This window comes from Anomaloglossus baeobatrachus, chromosome 3 (assembly GCF_048569485.1).
Source record: "Anomaloglossus baeobatrachus isolate aAnoBae1 chromosome 3, aAnoBae1.hap1, whole genome shotgun sequence".
Taxonomy (NCBI): domain Eukaryota; kingdom Metazoa; phylum Chordata; class Amphibia; order Anura; family Aromobatidae; genus Anomaloglossus; species Anomaloglossus baeobatrachus.
Window position 1 is genome coordinate 46,640,334 of NC_134355.1, and position 18,168 is coordinate 46,658,501.

Genomic DNA, 18,168 nt, shown 5'->3' on the forward strand with positions numbered 1-18,168 from the left:
CTGGTGGCCGTTAGTCTGCCTCCTGTCGCTTTAGGCCGTCCCCCATCGCGCAATTTCAAAGAGGTGACGTGAGGTAAGCTGGCCAGCGCTTGCGCCGAACGGTGGAGGCGGCAGTGAAAGCGCGACCACGAGATTATGGGCGGGTACTTGCAGATGAAAATCGCAGCGCCGCCCATAATCTCGCGCATGTGCAACACGTCACCAGCGGTCACACTGCACATTGCAGTCCCGCGAGAGTGGCACGGCGCATGCGCGAGATTATGGCCGCCCATAATCTCGCGCGTGCGCCGTGCACTCTCGCGGGACTGCAATGTGCACAGTGTGACCGCTGGTGAAGTGTTGCGCATGCGCGAGATTATGGGCGGCGCTGTGACTTTCATCAGCAACTACCTGCCCATAATCTCGTGGTTGCGCCTTCACCGCCGCCCTCCACCGTTCTGCGCAAGCGCTGGCCAGCTTACCTCACGTCACCTCTTTGAAATTGGGCGATGGGGGATGGCCTAAAGAGACAGGAGGCAGACTAACGGCCACCAGAGAGCCCGCCCCCGTGTACCATTATCAAGATCTGAACACAAAAAGGTACAACTTTACAAACTCTTTATTTTGGTCAGAAAGGGAGCACATAAACAACAGGAACATTGCTAGAATGCAGCCCAGGAGCTGCAGAGGGGAATCTTTTAGGTTTAGTGCAAAATTTCTGATGACAGGTTCCCTTTAATCATTCATTCTTAAAGTGAACCAGTCACCAAATTTTTCATGTATACACCAAAACTACTATCTTCAGCAGCGCCTGTGCTGCATTCCATAAAGCTGCGTATAATCCCGATTTCACGTGCACACCCCAAAAATACCTTTTGAAAAAAGAGAATTTTGTTACTTACCGTAAATTCTTTTTCTTATAGTTCCGTCATAGGAGACCCAAACCATGGGTGTATAGCTTCTGCCTCCGGAGGACACACAAAGTACTACACGCAAACGTGTAGCTCCTCCCTCCTAGCATATACACCCCCTGCTAGCCAGTCCTAGCCAGTTTAGTGCAAAAGCTGAAGGAGGACATCCACCCACAAGTAGAGAGAGTAAAACCCGGAACAACCGGAACCTCTGTCTGCAACAACAACAGCCGGTGAAGACACACGGAACAAGAAACCTGTCAACAGGCAATAGGGAGGGTGCTGGGTCTCCCATGACGGAACTATAAGAAAAAGAATTTACGGTAAGTAACAAAATTCTCTTTTTCTTTACCGTTCCTATGGGAGACCCAAACCATGGGACGTTCTAAAGCAGTCCATGGGTGGGAATAAACAGACAAACTGAGAAGTAGGCGAAACCTAACTTCACAAATGGGCGACAGCCGCCTGAAAAAAGCGTCTGCCCAAGCCCGCGTCTGCCGAAGCATGAGCCTGCATTGGGTAGTGCTTCGAAAAGGTATGCAGACTAATCCAAGTGGCAGTCTGACAGACCTGGTGAGCCGTAGCCTGGTGCTTGAAAGCCCAAGAGGCACCGACAGCTCTGGTCAAGTGTGCCCTGATCCCAGGCGGGGAAGGCACTTGAGTACACTGGTAGGCATCGGAAATGGCCGACCTAAGACGAACCAGGGTCGGCGTAGATGCCGAGAGACCGCTACGCTGACTAGTGGTCAGCACCAGAGAGAGGTGCACCGCCTAATAACAGCGGTGCGAGACACAAAGATCCGGAGCGCCCGCACCAGATCCAGGATATGCAACGCTTTTTCAAAGCGATGAACAGGAGCCGGACAAAAGGAAGGCAGGGAAAATGCCCCGGTTAAGGTGGAAGCAGCAACCACCTTAGGGAGAAAGTCCGGAGTCGGACGGAGACCACCTTGTCTTGATGAAAAACCAAAAAAGGGGGTGACTCAGAAGAGAGTGCAGCCAAAACAGAGACTCTCTTGAGGGAAATTATGGCCACTAGAAAGACCACTTTCTGTGAAAAACGAAACAAAGAAACCTCCCTGAGAGGCTCAAAGGGGGGTTTCCGGAAACCGTGAGGACCGGATTAAGGTCCCAGGGCTCCATAGGCCGCCGGTAAGGCGGAATAATGTGAGATGCGCCCTTGAAGGAGCGCACCTGAGCCAGCCGGATGATACGCCGCTGGCACACACTGACAGAGCCAAGAGCTGTCCCTTAAAGAGGGATAGTCCTAAGCTGTAGACCGGACTGTAGAAGGGACAGGAGGGTCGGCAAGGCCAAAAGGCCAAGGACACTTCGGAGCTCGAGTCATAGTGGAGATGACTTCAGGAGGGATACCAGAAGTCGTCAAAATCCAGGACTCAAGAGCCACGCCGTCAATCTGAGAATCCAGAATTCTGGCGTAAAAAAACGGACCCTTTGAGAGAAGGTCTGGACGGTCTGGAAGATGCCATGGCAACACTACGGACAGATGGAGCAGGTCAGGGTACTAAGCTTGCCTGGGCCAGTCTGGAGTATGAGAATGACCCGACGGCCCTCCTTACTGATCTTGCGCAGGATTCTGGGCAAGAGCTAGAGGGTGAAACACGTAAGACAGACGAAGCTGGGACCAAACATGCACCAGTGCGTCTGCCGCAGAAACCTGAGGATCGTGGACCGCGGATGGACAGCTGAGATAATCTGCCTCGCAGTCTTCACGTCTGGGATATGGGCTGCGGATATGGTGGACTAGTAGTCCTTCGTCCACTGAAGAATGCATTGAGCCTCCAACATTACCAGGCGGCTGAGTGTGCCGCCCTGGAGGTTGATGTAGGTAAACGCTGTTACGTCGTCTGACTGGACTCGAATGTGCCCAGCCGCCAACAGATGGTGAAAGGCTTAGAGAGCTAGAAACACAGCTCTGATTTCCAGCACATTGATCCAGAGGGCTGATTCGGACAGAGTCCAAGCGCCCTGCGCTCCGTGGTGGAGAAACACTGCTCCCCAGTCGGATGGACTAGTATCCTGGTGAGGATCACCCGGGACGGGGCCAGGAAGGAGCGTCCCTGAGACAGAGTGGCCGAAGCCACCACTGAAACGAGCCCCTGGTCTGTGGCGAAGCCACCACCCCGTGGAAGGAGGAAGTTCGCTTGTTCCAACAGCGGAAAATGTCCAGCCTCCGAGGAGGAGAAACTGGGCAAGGGAATCGCTTCCATTGACGCCACCATATGATCCAGTACCTGTATTTGGTGCCTGATGGAACGACGTCGACTGCCAGCAGAGGGACTACTGTTTGACTAAGGGCAGCTTCACAAGTGCCGACAGAGTCTCGAATTGCGTCCCTGGGTACGTGAACTTCTGGTTCGAAGTCAGAGTGGTCTTGGACAGAATGACAAGCCACCCGAATGGGTTAGCGTGGCGAGAGTGAGCGAGGCACTCTGCTAAGAGTCTGCACTGGATGAAGCCCCGACAAGAAGGCCGTTCAGGGCAAAAGATCACTGCCAACCTCTAGGGGTGCAGGACCCTAATCACAGCTGCCCCAACCTTGAGAGTACTCGAGGGGCCGTGGCTAACTCCAAGGGAAGAGCCACGAATTGGACCACTCCGATTGCAAAACGTAGCCAACGCTGGTGAGAAGCTGCGATTGGCACATGCATATAGACATCTCTGATGTCGATGGATGCTAGGGAATGTCCTTGGGTTATCAATTGATCCGGTGAAAATACCCGGAACAAGACCGAGACTCCATGTGAAAACGCCGCACCTGAACATGCTTGAAAAGCTTGAGATCCAGGTCGGAAGTACCTGCCCTCTACGGGGACTAGGAATAGATTTAAGCAGAATCTCAGAACCGTTCCCAATTGGGAACCGGTACAATTACTCCATTGGCCTGCAAGAATGCCACGGCCTGTGAGAAGGCGGCGGCCTTGGAACAGGGGGGAGTTGACAGAAAAAATCTGTTTGGCGAGTGGATAGAAATCTATCCTGTAGCCATGGAGAAGTAATCCCGCCCCCACTGATCGGAGACGTGTTAAAATCATACGTCGCCAAAGTGGAAGAGCCTGCCACCGACCAAGGACGTTGCTGGCGTGGCCAGATAGCCCGGAGGAAGCAGACTTAGTGGCAGCATCTCCTGCGGTTTCTGAAGACGCGGCTTCGAGCGCCATTTGGGTTTTACGATCCTTGGCCGAACTAGTGGACGAGGCCGAGGGCTTAGAAAACGCTCAGATGGAGGAACGCAAGAACGAAAACCTCCGCTGATTCCTGCCCTGGACAGGTTTCCTGATTTGGGATTGTGGCATGGAAGAACTCTTCCCGCCAAAAGCTTCCTTAACAATTTCATCCAGTTGTTTTCGAAAGATTGGTCCCAACAAAAGGGAGCCCAGCAAGGAACTTCTATAGAAGCATCTGCCTTCCACTTCCGAAGCCACAGGAGCCTGCGGATAGCGAGGAAAGTAGCCAAGGCCACCGCGGTGCGGTGAGAGTCTCAAGCATGGCAGACATGGCATATGATGAAAAGGCTGAATCTGGAAGTTCAGGCAACCATTTCGGGCATAGAGTCCCTGTGAGGGAACGCATCTCCTCTAGAGAAGCAGAGGAGGCTACGAAAGCCCGCACTGCTATAAAGCTGAGGAGAACGAAGCTCCTGCCGCCCCTAAACAGATTTGGCCAGAAGGACAACCTGGTGGACAGCAAAACTATAAATGAGGAGCCATCAGCCACTGATATAACGGCCCGGGCTGAGCCACCCTTGGTGAATGAGCCCACTCCTTAACCCCACTGGTGGAAAGGGAAACAGTCATCAGAACCACGCTTCATGGGAAGCGTCTGTCAGAGCAGACTCTGGGCTTGGTCACAGAGGCCTGAAAAACTGGAGTGGTTAAGGAACACACTCCTTGTTCTCTTAGGCAAGGTAACTCCGGCGGATTAAGGTCCAGTACAAAAGTAATGTACAGTGGGATCCCTATAGAGGTGCCGTCAGCCACTGATACAACTATCCGGGCTGAAAGTCTAGACACCGGAGGGACCACCCTTGGCAAATTAGCTCACTCCTTGACCACCACTGGTGGGAGGGAGAAACAGTCATCAGAACTCCGCTTTGGGGTCTGACAGGACAGGCTGTGGGCCTGGACACAGTGGGCTGAAAACTAGAGTGGTAAGGAACACACTCCTTGTTCTGTTTAAGGTATACTGATGCCTTTCTGCCAGCGGGGAGTGCTCCCCTGATACAGGCGGATGGAGGTCCAGTACAAGTATAATGGACGCAATCCCATCATTAGCATCTGCGTCACCTTCGGACAGATCAATGGTACATAAAGTAGCGTCCGAGCCCCTGGTAGGGACATCCTCCTCGTCCAGTGAGTCAGCTCGTGAATCAGAGCTGCGGGACGGGGAAGGACAGGGGACCCTGCGTCTCCATTTTAGGAGGACGGGGTCTGAGCCCCGAAGGAGAGTCCTCCGTGAGCTTTGCTGAGCGAGTAGCAGCAGAAACACCCTGAGAAGGGGGCTAATGCATGCTCCGCAGAGTCCGGGACGGTCATCCCCTGGAAAGAGCGGATTCTGCCCAAACCGGGGGTTCAGCCACCGAAGCCGGAGCAGCTGGAGGGACCTCTGATGAGCCTCCAGGCTGACTCTGCGTCTCCTGTGTTTATGTGCTCGGTACCGGCCGTACGAGTCCTCATACAGTGCAAATTAAAAACCGCCCTGCAGCCTTGCTCTGATGTGAGACATGCTGCAGAGGTGGGGGCTCTGACCAGAGTGGCCCCCAGCAGAGTATATAACAGATAAAATAAGCAGCTGCACAAACCGGAGGTTGTGGCTGCTAGGCCGTTTAATAGACATTTTTGTGCCCCCAGTCCCTCAGCCCAGGCCCCCACTTGTCACAATGTGGAATCTCTGTGCCTATGCAGGCACAGAGAACGCTGAGAAAATGGCGACCGGAGCGAGGAGAGGGGGCGGGGCCTACTCTGAGAGCGGCAAATGAGGTAGACAGGGGAGGGAATCCTTCCTCAGTGAGGAGTGTCCCTTCCCTGTGCTGCACAGCCGCTGGGCGGAGCCATCCTGTCTCTCTGCGTGACTGACAAGCAGAGGCAGTGGAAACCGAAACTAGGCCTCAGGCGAAGCCGGGGCCTAGATTTAAACATGCGGCCGGCGTGAAAACTGGAGAACCGGCCGGAAATGTTAACACAAACATAAAACACACTCTCCCCACAAAATAAAGTATAAAGGACCCCTGGAAAGACCACTTTCTGTGGTAATAACGTCTCATGTACTTAGCTTGTGAGACGCAGGGCCAGGTCCCTGAGGGATGAGCGCTCTGTCTGACAGGATCCTGAACAGGGCTGTGGATGGAGACCGGTCTCCTGCAAAGCAGTGAGAACCGTGTTGGCTCCCACTTCAAACCAGAGCCTCTCAGAGGGTGTTGAAGGAGCGCGGCATGTGAAGGCTCCAGCCTTGGAAAATCAACCTTAACAGCACCGCCGACACAGTGGGGTGAGAAGGGACATGCCGGGAGTCCAGATTGGACCCGCTTTTCTTCCAAATCTTTGATCCAAAGAAAAAAATCAAAAATCAAAAATCAGAGAATGCATATGTGTGTGACCTCCTGAAACACAAAGCATTGAACTGTCTAGGACTGGCTAGCAGGGGGTGTATATGCTAGGAGGGAGGAGCTACACGTTTGAGTGTAGTACTTTGTGTGTCCTCCGGAGGCAGAAGCTATACACCCATGGTTTGGGTCTCCCATAGGAACGATAAAGAAATCTCTTGCTCTGTATGTAAATACAGACTGTCCGTGCCCGATGGGCGTGCTTACTACGCCGTCTAGCCCTCCTCTCTACGCTGACAGCTGTCCTCGTTATAATTGATGTGAATGATGCCTCCTCTCTCATCCACAGAGCCGGGTGAAATCTCGAGCCTATGGAGAGGCCTCACTGGTTTGCACAGGTGCACTTTGCTCTGCCCTACTGCGGGTAGAGTCGAACACAAGTGCGCATGTGCGAACCGGTGAGGTCTCTGCACAGGCGCAAGACTCTGCCTGGGTATGTAGATGGCACAGAAGACGTTATCCCTGTTGCCAGACTAAATATAGGGCACTTATATATTAGGCTCTGCCCGGATTAGGACAGAGCAAAGTGCACCTGCGCAAACCGGTGAGGTCTCTGCACAGGCGCAAGGTTCACCCGGCTATGAGGAGGCGACATCCACACCACTCATAACAAGAGAACAGCTATAAGCACAGAGAGGAGGGACAGGAGCCGCACCAAGGACACCCATCCAGGTTTATATACAGCATGGGAGATCTTCAAAAGGTATTTTTTGGGGGGGGGGGTGTACAGGGGGAAGTCAGGGGATTATATGCACCTTTATGGAATGCAGCACAGGGGCTGCTGAAGGTGGTAGTTTTGTTTTATATATGAAAAATCTGGTGACAGGTTCCCTTTAATATTCCTAATTCCAGGGTAAAATCTGTATTCAGTGTAGACGGTTGATTGCATTACTGAGATAGGAGGCGGAAGCTCCTAGTGATAAAATTCCATGTAAAGCGGAGGAGAGAGGAGTGAAAGGCAAAGTTCCCCTCTCATCTACATAGAATCTTATGAGCACCAACTGTCACCTCCTATATATCTCAGCAATGTAACAATCGGTCTTCACTGAATACAGATTTTACCCGTAAATTGAGAATATTAAGAATGATCAGTTCAGGAAGAGAAAGAAGAGCTCTGTGATAAGATTTATTACAAAGTTTCTTATTTTTCATGTGTCCTACAGATTCCTAAAATAAGTATTAAATTCACGGTTACGCTTTACGTTTTACGCTTTACGCTTTTCCATAGCGAAGAATCTGGTAGAATCGTAATGGAATATAATGGAAGTCAATGGGGACTTGAGCATTTTTTTTGGAAAATCATTCACTTCCATTGTATTGGGTCGCACTCATCATAGCATCCGACTGCTCATTACGAGTACAGAGCACCCGGGCATGGTAGTGTTTGCACATCACTCATTATTGCATTTAACAATTGCTGTGAAATGCTTGTCATCATGATGAATCCTTTTTAACACTAAAGTTAAAGGGAACCTGTCACCAGAGTTGGTGACTATAAGCTGCGGCCACCACCACCGGGCTCTTATATACACATTCTAACATGCTGTATATAAGAGCCCAGGCCGCTGTGTAGAACGTAAAATGACTTTATAATACACACCTAAACGGTCGGTGCGGAGCAGACTGGTCGGATGGGTGTCTCCGTTCTCCGGTAGCGGCGTCTCCTCTTTCGGCCATCTTTGTCCTCCTTCTGAAACCTGGGTGCATGACACATCCTACATCATGCACACAGGCCAGCATTGAGGTCCTGCGCAGGCACACTTTGATCTGCCCTGAGCAGGGCAGATCAAAGTATTGTAGTGTGCTTGCACAGGACCTCAATGCCGGCCTGTGTGTATGATGTAGGACACGTCCTGTACCCAGTCTTCAGAAGGAGGACAAAGATGGCCGAAAGAGGAGGCGCCGCTACCGGAGAACGGAGACACCCATCCGACCAGTCTGCACCGCAGCGACCGTTTAGGTGAGTATTATAAAGTGATTTTTACGTTCTACACAGTGGCCTGGGCTCATATATACAGCATGTTAGAATTCTGTAAATAAGAGCCCAGTGGTGGTGGTTGCAGCTTATAGGCCCCAAATCTGGTGACAGGTTCCCTTTAAACTTCTGTCTTTTTCCGCTGTTCCCCAGAGTTCTTTGTTAGCAGGACTCCAGGAAAGAAGGGAATTTTGTTACTTACCGTAAATTCCTTTTCTTCTAGCTCCTATTGGGAGACCCAGACGATTGGGTGTATAGTATTAAGGAATAACGTTTGGAACTCCATTCTATGTCTGAACTGGGTGCAAAAAACCTAAAAAACATCACTATAGGGAGATAAGGTATGCACACCAGTGACTATGGAAGGGGAATACATGGAATAGCAGAAACTGCTGTGTGAATACTGACATGAAAAATTCAATAGCTATTTGTAAGAATGAAATGTGAAAAATGGAACCTGCATTACTGCCATGAATATATGAATAAAGAGAAATTTAGCTACTGAATTGATCAATGCAGAAGAGCCCCAACACTACGCCAAGTAGTGTTGGGGCTCTTCTGCATTGATCAATTCAGTAGCTAAATTTCTCTTTATTCATATATTCATGGCAGTAATGCAGGTTCCATTTTTCACATTTCATTCTTACAAATAGCTATTGAATTTTTCATGTCAGTATTCACACAGCAGTTTCTGCTATTCCATGTATTCCCCTTCCATAGTCACTGGTGTGCATACCTTATCTCCCCATAGTGATTGGGTGTATAGCACTGCCCTCCGGAGGCCACACAAAGCATTACACTAAAAAGTGTAAGGCCCCTCCCCTTCTGGCTATACACCCCCAGTGGGATCACTGGCTCACCAGTTTTAGTGCAAAAGCAAGAAGGAGGAAAGCCAAGAACTGGTTTAAACAAATTCACTCCGAAGTAACATCGGAGAACTGAAAACCATTCAACATGAACAACATGTGTACCCGAAAAACAACCAAAAATCCCGAAGGACAACAGGGCGGGTGCTGGGTCTCCCAATAGGAGCTAGAAGAAAAGGAATTTACGGTAAGTAACAAAATTCCCTTCTTCTTCGGCGCTCCATTGGGAGACCCAGACGATTGGGACGTCCAAAAGCTGTCCCTGGGTGGGTAAAGAAATACCTCATGTTAGAGCTGCAAAGACAGCCCTCCCCTACGGGGAGGCAACTGCCGCCTGCAGGACACTTCTACCTAGGCTGGCGTCCGCCGAAGCATAGGTATGCACCTGATAATGTTTGGTGAAAGTGTGCAGACTCGACCAGGTAGCTGCCTGGCACACCTGTTGAGCCGTAGCCTGGTGTCGTAATGCCCAGGACGCACCCACGGCTCTGGTAGAATGGGCCTTCAGCCCTGATGGAACCGGAAGCCCAGCAGAACGGTAGGCTTCAAGAATTGGTTCTTTGATCCATCGAGCCAGGGTGGCTTTGGAAGCCTGCGACCCTTTGCGCTTACCAGCGACAAGGACAAAGAGTGCATCCGAGCGGCGCAGGGGCGCCGTGCGGGAAATGTAGATTCTGAGTGCTCTCACCAGATCCAACAAATGTAAATCCTTTTCATACCGATGAACTGCATGCGGATAAAAGGAAGGCAAGGAGATATCCTGATTAAGATGAAAAGAGGATACCACCTTAGGGAGAAACTCCTGAATGGGACGCAGCACTACCTTGTCCTGGTGGAACACCAGGAAAGGAGCTTTGGATGACAGCGCTGCTAGTTCAGACACTCTCCGAAGAGACGTGACCGCTACCAGAAAGGCCACTTTCTGTGAGAGTCGAGAAAGTGACACATCCCTCAGAGGCTCGAAGGGCGGCTTCTGGAGAGTAACAAGGACCTTGTTTAGATCCCACGGATCTAACGGCCGCCTGTACGGAGGTACGATATGACAAACCCCCTGCAGGAACGTGCGCACCTGAGAAAGTCGTGCTAGACGCTTCTGAAAAAACACGGATAGTGCCGAAACTTGCCCTTTAAGGGAGCCGAGCGACAAGCCCTTTTCCAACCCAGATTGTAGGAAGGAAAGAAAGACAGGTAACGCGAATGGCCAGGGGGATACTCCTTGTGCAGAGCACCAGGATAAGAAAATCTTCCACGTTCTGTGGTAGATCTTAGCAGAAGTGGACTTCCTAGCCTGTCTCATGGTGGCAACGACCCCTTGGGATAATCCTGAAGACGCTAGGATCCAGGACTCAATGGCCACACAGTCAGGTTCAGGGCCGCAGAATTCCGATGGAAAAACGGCCCTTGGGACAGTAAGTCTGGACGGTCTGGTAGTGCCCACGGTTGGCCGACCGTGAGATGCCACAGATCCGGGTACCACGACCTCCTCGGCCAGTCTGGGGCGACGAGTATGACGCGGCTGCAATCGGATCTGATCTTGCGTAACACTCTGGGCAAGAGTGCCAGAGGTGGAAACACATAAGGGAGCCGGAACTGCGACCAATCTTGCACTAAGGCGTCTGCCGCCAGAGCTCTTTGATCGCGAGACCGCGCTATGAAGGTCGGGACCTTGTTGTTGTGCCGAGACGCCATTAGGTCGACGTCCGGCACCCCCCAGCGGCGGCAGATTTCCTGAAACACGTCCGGGTGAAGGGACCATTCCCCTGCGTCCATGCCCTGGCGACTGAGGAAGTCTGCTTCCCAGTTTTCTACGCCCGGGATGTGAACTGCTGATATGGTGGATGCTCTTTCCTCTACCCACATGAGAATTCGCCTGACTTCCTGGAAGGCTTGCCGACTGCGTGTCCCTCCTTGGTGGTTGATGTATGCCACCGCTGTGGAGTTGTCCGACTGAATTCAGATCTGCTTTCCTTCCAGCCACTGCTGGAAGGCTAATAGGGCAAGATACACTGCCCTGATTTCCAGAACATTGATCTGAAGGGTGGACTCCTGCTGAGTCCACGTCCCTTGAGCCCTGTGGTGGAGAAAAACTGCTCCCCACCCTGACAGACTCGCGTCTGTCGTGACCACTGCCCAGGATGGGGGCAGGAATGATCTTCCCTGCGTTAATGAGGTGGGAAGGAGCCACCATAGCAGAGAATCCTTGGCCGTCTGAGAAAGGGAGACTTTCCTGTCTAGGGAAGTTGTCTTCCCGTCCCACTGGCGGAGAATGTCCCATTGAAGTGGACGCAGATGAAACTGCGCGAACGGGACTGCCTCCATTGCTGCCACCATCTTCCCTAGGAAGTGCATGAGGCGCCTTAAGGGGTGCGACTGACCCTGAAGGAGAGACTGCACCCCTGTCCGTAGAGACCGCTGCTTGTCCAGCGGAAGCTTCACTATCGCTGAGAGAGTATGAAACTCCATGCCAAGATACGTTAGTGATTGAGTTGGTGCCAGGTTTGACTTTGAAAAGTTGATGATCCACCCGAAAGTCTGGAGAGTCTCCAGCGCAACATTCAGGCTGTGTTGGCATGCCTCTTGAGAGGGTGCTTTGACAAGTAGATCGTCTAAGTAAGGGATCACCGAATGACCCTGAGAATGCAAGACTGCTACCACTGCCGCCATGACCTTGGTGAAAACCCGTGGGGCTGTCGCCAGACCAAATGGCAGAGCTACGAACTGGAGATGGTCGTCTCCTATCACGAAACGTAGGAAACGTTGGTGCTCTGTAGCAATCGGCACGTGGAGATAAGCATCTTTGATGTCTATTGATGCAAGGAAATCTCCTTGAGACATTGAGGCAATGACAGAGCGGAGGGATTCCATCCGGAACCGCCTGGCGTTCACATGCTTGTTGAGCAGCTTTAGGTCCAGAACAGGACGGAACGAGCCGTCCTTTTTTGGAACCACGAAGAGATTGGAGTAAAAACCTTGCCCTTGTTCCTGCAGAGGAACAGGGATCACCACTCCTTCTGCTTTTAGTGAGCACACCGCCTGCAGAAGGGCATCTGCTCGGTCGGGATGTGGGGAGGTTCTGAAGAACCGAGGCGGAGGACGAGAACTGAATTCTATCCTGTACCCGTGAGACAAAATGTCTGCTACCCACCGGTCTTTGACCTGTGGCAGCCAAATGTCGCAAAAGCGGGAGAGCCTGCCACCGACCGAGGATGCGGAGGGCTGAGGCCGAAAGTCATGAGGCAGCCGCCTTGGAAGCGGTTCCTCCGGTTGCTTTCTTGGGGCGTGACTGAGCCCGCCAGGAATCTGAGCTCCTTTGCTCCTTCTGAGTCCCTTTGGACGAGGAGAAATGGGTCTTGCTGGAGCCTCGAAAGGACCGAAACCTCGACTGCCACTTCCTCTGTTGAGGTTTGCTTGATCTGGGCTGGGGTAAGGAGGAGTCCTTACCCTTGGATTGCTTAATGATTTCAGCCAATTGTTCACCAAACAGTCTATCTACAGATAGCGGCAAGCTGGTTAAACATTTTTTGGAAGCAGAATCCGCTTTCCATTCCTTTAACCACAAGGCTCTGCGTAAGACAACAGAGTTGGCAGACGCAATTGAGGTACGGCTTGTAGAGTCCAGGACAGCGTTGATAGCGTAAGTCGCAAACGCAGACATTTGCGAGGTTAGGGACGCTACTCGCGGCACTGCTGGACATATGATAGAGTCCACCTGTGCCAGGCCAGCTGAAATAGCTTGGAGTGCCCACACGGCCGCGAATGCTGGAGCAAACGACGCGCCAATAGCTTCATAGACAGACTTTAACCAAAGGTCCATCTGTCTGTCATTGGCATCTTTAAGTGAAGCCCCATCTTCCACTGCAACTATGGATCTAGCTGCAAGCCTGGAGATTGGGGGATCCACCTTTGGACACTGGGTCCAGCGTTTGACCACGTCAGGGGGAAAAGGATAACGTGTATCCTTAAGACGTTTGGAGAAACGCTTATCTGGGTAGGCATGGTGTTTCTGGACTGATTCTCTGAAGTCAGCGTGGTCCAGAAAAGTACTCAGTTTAGGCTTGGGATACCTGAAATGGAACTTCTCCTGCTGTGCAGCTGCCTCCTCTGCAGAAGGGGCTGGGGGAGAAATATCCAACAGTCTATTGATGGCCGCTATAAGGTCATTTACCATGGCGTCACCATCAGGAGTATCCAGATTGAGAGCGGTTTCAGGATTAGACTCCTGATCACCCTCCTCTGTCTCATCATGTAGAGACTCTTCTCGCTGAGACCCTGATCCGCGTGATGACGTGGGGGGTCTCTCCCAGCGAGCACGCTTAGGCTGCCTGGGACTGTCATCTGAATCAGAGCCGTCAGGCTGAGATGCCTGGGACCCCCTTGAAGCACGGATTAACTCCAACTGAGGGAGACCGGGGAACATTGCCGCAGCAGTGTCCATGGACTGAGTAACTGGCCTGGCCTGCAAGGTCTCTAGTATCTTTGTCATAGTGACAGACATCCTGTCAGCGAAAACAGCAAACTCTGTCCCCGTCACCGGGACAGGGTTCACCGGCGACTCTGCCTGGGCCACTACCACCATAGGCTCCGGCTGACGAAGTGGCACAGGGACCGAACATTGCACACAATGGGGGTCATTGTAACCTGCCGGTAGATTAGCCCCACAAGCAGCACAAGCAGCGTTCACAGCCTGTGTCTTGGCACCCTTGCGTTTTGCAGATGACATGTTGTCGTCTCCTCAGAGCAATAGGGGTATACAGCCAAGAAGCGACCTTACAGTGCAATATATATAGATATATCTGGTACAGGAAAAAGTACACCAAATAACACTGTGGCACTAGTGGGGCCAGCACGAATGTGCTGCTTACCGCCCGCTTAACGCGGGTGTGTGGTCGCCAGAAATCCCTTGTCTGGGTCTCCCAGAGCCTGTGTCCGTTCCCCAGCCAGACTGCATGCAGGAATGGCTGCCGGCGTCTCTGTGGAGGGGGGGCGGGACCTGGGTGTGCTCAGACAAAAAGCGGGAAACCTGCGTCCCACTGTGCCCAGTGAGAGGCCTGGAGCATGTAAATAAGGCTCCAGCCCTCGGCGCTGACGATGGCACAACGCCTGTCCCCTTCCCTGATTGACAGGGAGGGGGCGGGAACGAAGCGGAGCTAGGCCGCAAAAGCCGGGGACTAGATTTATAAGCGCCGCCGTCGTAAAAGCACGGTCGGCGCTAAGTCCCCGGCGCACTACAAGTCCCAGCCGCGCCGCCGCTCCCGGAGCGGCCGGCGCGGTAGTTCCCAACACATAAAGTCACTCAGCCAAGCTGCAGTGACTCAAACCCCAGCGCGCAGCGCTACTGTCCCCGGCGCACTAGCACACCCAGCAAGTCTGGAGTGTGCGCGGCCAGTCCATAGGGGGACACAGAGTACCTGAATGTTGCAGGGCCATGTCCCTGAACGGTACCCCGGCTCCTTATCCAGCAGGTTCAATGGGTCTGTGGACGGAGCCCGGCCTCAGGGCTTGGAGGCCGGTAAGATCCCACTTCCTCAGAGCCCCTCAGGGGGATGGGGAAGGAAAACAGCATGTGGGCTCCCGCCTCCGTACCCGCAATGGGTACCTCAACCTTACAAACCGCAAGTGGGGTGAGAAGGGAGCATGCTGGGGGCCCTAGTATGGGCCCTCTTTTCTTCCATCCGACATAGTCAGCAGCTGCTGCTGACTAAACAGTGGAGCTATGCGTGGATGTCTGACCTCCTTCGCACAAAGCAGAAAACTGGTGAGCCAGTGATCCCACTGGGGGTGTATAGCCAGAAGGGGAGGGGCCTTACACTTTTTAGTGTAATGGTTTGTGTGGCCTCCGGAGGGCAGTGCTATACACCCAATCGTCTGGGTCTCCCAATGGAGCGCCGAAGAAAACATCCTGTTACAGCATGGGACAGCTGCAGCCAATCGCTGGCTTCAGTGGTGATCTCGAGATAGGCCGACGATTGGCTGCAGCAATCACACTGTAGATGGGACAACATCGCTACTGACCTGTACACAAAGACAGACAAGGTGGTGCAGGAGGGGCAGAGGCGTCAACAGGTAAGTAATGCATATTCTGTCTTCTTAAATTGGCAAAAGAGAATAAACCATACAAGTGGATATGAAGACGTTAACAATAGTGGATGGAATAAGTATTTGGTTCATTTCATATATTATGGCCCTTATGTTTGGCATATTCACCAGGACCTAGTTTATCCCAATGCTGCCCCCTGTGGGATGTTTTTAATGACGTTTGTATAACAATAAAGACTGATAAAGACTGATGAGCTTAAAGAGGTGGTCTGGGTATCTGATATTGATGACCTATCCCCATATTGGTTAGGTTCTACGTCCGGCAGCCCCATCAATCAACTGTTGAAAGTACCGGATCAGCTCCTAATCTCCATCAGATTCCTACCAATTCGGTATTGATGACGCATCCTAAAGTTATTTTACAAATATTAGATGCCCGTAGAATCAGTGTTTTCATAGCAGTATTATGGGTCATTGCTATCAAGATACATACACCAGAATTCTGGAACAACTTGCACCAAAAAACTCGTTGCTTGTAACATTTATTATGCATTTAAGACCCTTTGTCCAACAAAAAGGATTGGTCCATTAGACCTTTGATGCAAATTGGTGCTGAGTTAGACATATTATCAAATAGCATGAATCATTGTTATAAACATGGTGCATTTTAATATTCGATCCAGCAGACTGCCCAACCACCTGACAAACAAGCAAAACGCTTCTTCGTAGGGTGAAATTATTTTATTAGCCAGCTTAAACATCGCTATTCGAGGCAAAACATGTGCTGCTGAGAACAATGACAGCTTGTGCACACGGAAGGATTGCTGCAATTACGGAAATTAACAGCTCGGTCTAAGAATCAGTATTTATAATTGGTTTTATTTTTTCTTACTATGCAAGCCATAGGTAAACAAAAAGATCCCCAGGAGCTTGGTCCAGTGGACATATCGATAATTTGAGGCTAGGGAGGGGGGAGGGGAGGAGAGGAGGGAGGGGAAGGGCGGGGAGGGGCGGGGAGGAGAAGAGGGAGAGGAGGGGAGGGGAGGAGAAGAGGGAGAGGAGGGGAGGGGAGGGGAGGAGAAGAGGGAGAGGAGGAGAGGGGGTGGGAGGGAGGAGAGGGGGTGGGAGGGAGGAGAGGGGGTGGGAGGGAGGAGAGGGGGTGGAAGGGATGAGAGGGGGTGGAAGGGATGAGAGGGGGTGGAAGGGATGAGAGGGGGTGGAAGGGATGAGAGGGGGTGGAAGGGATGAGAGGGGGTGGAAGGGATGAGAGGGGGTGGAAGGGATGAGAGGGGGTGGAAGGGATGAGAGGGGGTGGAAGGGATGAGAGGGGGTGGAAGGGATGAGAGGGGGTGGAAGGGATGAGAGGGGGTGGAAGGGATGAGAGGGGGTGGAAGGGATGAGAGGGGGTGGAAGGGATGAGAAGGGGAGGAGAGGGGGTGGAAGGGAGGGGAAGGGAGGGGAAGGGAGGAGAAGGGAGGAGAAGGGAGGAGAAGGGAGGAGAAGGGAGGAGAAGGGAGGAGAAGGGAGGAGAAGGGAGGAGAAGGGAGGAGAAGGGAGGAGAAGGGAGGAGAAGGGAGGAGAAGGGAGGAGAAGGGAGGAGAGGGGGGGAGGAGAGGGGAGGAGAGGGGAGGGGGGTTGTAAAGGGCGGGGGGGGGGGTAAGGGGGGGAGAGAGGAGAGACTATGAGCCATAGGTTCCCAACCCCTGCTTTAGGCTATGAACCCCACTGCATTTCCCAACACTGGGATACATTGCGTCTTTCAGTTGAAGGCATACGTCCGGAGATTTTCCCAGTGTAGTCAAACACTACACTAAATGTCCTAAACAAGCACGCAAGTTAATAAAAAAAAAAAGGGACAATTAACAATAACGTGTGTGGAATTCGTGGATAAACGCGTCACATGTTAATACTTACTAGTTTACGGACGGTTTGTGTGTGGCAGCGAAAAGTAACTCGGATACTTACAAGGGACGGCACCGTGATTATCTGTACCGATAGGTCAATGATTGAGAACTCACTGTCGTGGTCGTCTTTGACATAATCAGTCTGCAATCGCTCATAGTTCTAGTGAGAAGAAGGTAAGAAAAGACAAGGGGTGGCATCTATCAGTTCAAAAACAATGGGCATTTACTCACCATTGTGGGTACAGTGAAGAGTTGCACAGACAAAGCAGCCACGGACACTGCTCGCTCGTGATCATCCTCCATAAAATCTTTCTGCAACTGCTGGTAATTCTAAACAACAAGGGGGAAATTCACCTCTAATCCACACTGGCCTTTCATGGTAATTCTTAAAGAGCTTTAACGTTAAAGGGGCTAAATGGGAATCTAAATGCCCATCCGCTATGTCACGGCAAACGTATTGCTATGTTATCTGCTGTACCTCGTCATGCCTCCTCCTGGACTCAATGTTAAGAGACCTAAGCAACATTAAACACAAGGCTAAGATGAAAACAAACGCCTGAGAAGGATCATATCTTAAAGGGGCATCTTAGACTGTGCTTAGGACAGACCACCGATATCAGACGAGTTCTGATCGGATGAATGAAGGTGCTGCGGTACTGGATCAAGTACCACGGCACTGCCATTATTTACCAGGCACAGCGCCGTACCTTTAATAGTGGCAGTTGCTGGTATTACAACCAAGGACCATTCACTTGCAACTCAGACACATCCATTTCATTGAACACGCGTTTAATATTAAAAATTGGTTATTACGACTATTTTGCATATTAGTATTTAATTCTTGCTTTCTAAGGTGTTAAAGGGAACCGGTCAT

At 51.7% G+C, this 18,168-nt stretch overlaps 1 protein-coding gene across 2 annotated transcripts in view; it reads right to left on the minus strand.

Moving 5' to 3' along the window:
- UBR2 (ubiquitin protein ligase E3 component n-recognin 2) overlaps positions 1-18,168 on the minus strand; it is a 394,151-nt gene that overhangs the window by 296,617 nt on the left and 79,366 nt on the right. The window contains exon 11 of one of the 2 annotated variants that reach the window (XM_075339174.1): positions 17,356-17,454. In XM_075339174.1, coding sequence (XP_075195289.1) covers positions 17,356-17,454 — 99 coding nt within the window. Of the gene's footprint in view, positions 1-17,355; positions 17,455-17,525; positions 17,625-18,168 lie in introns of both variants that reach the window. The other variant, XM_075339175.1, reaches the window with a different exon arrangement.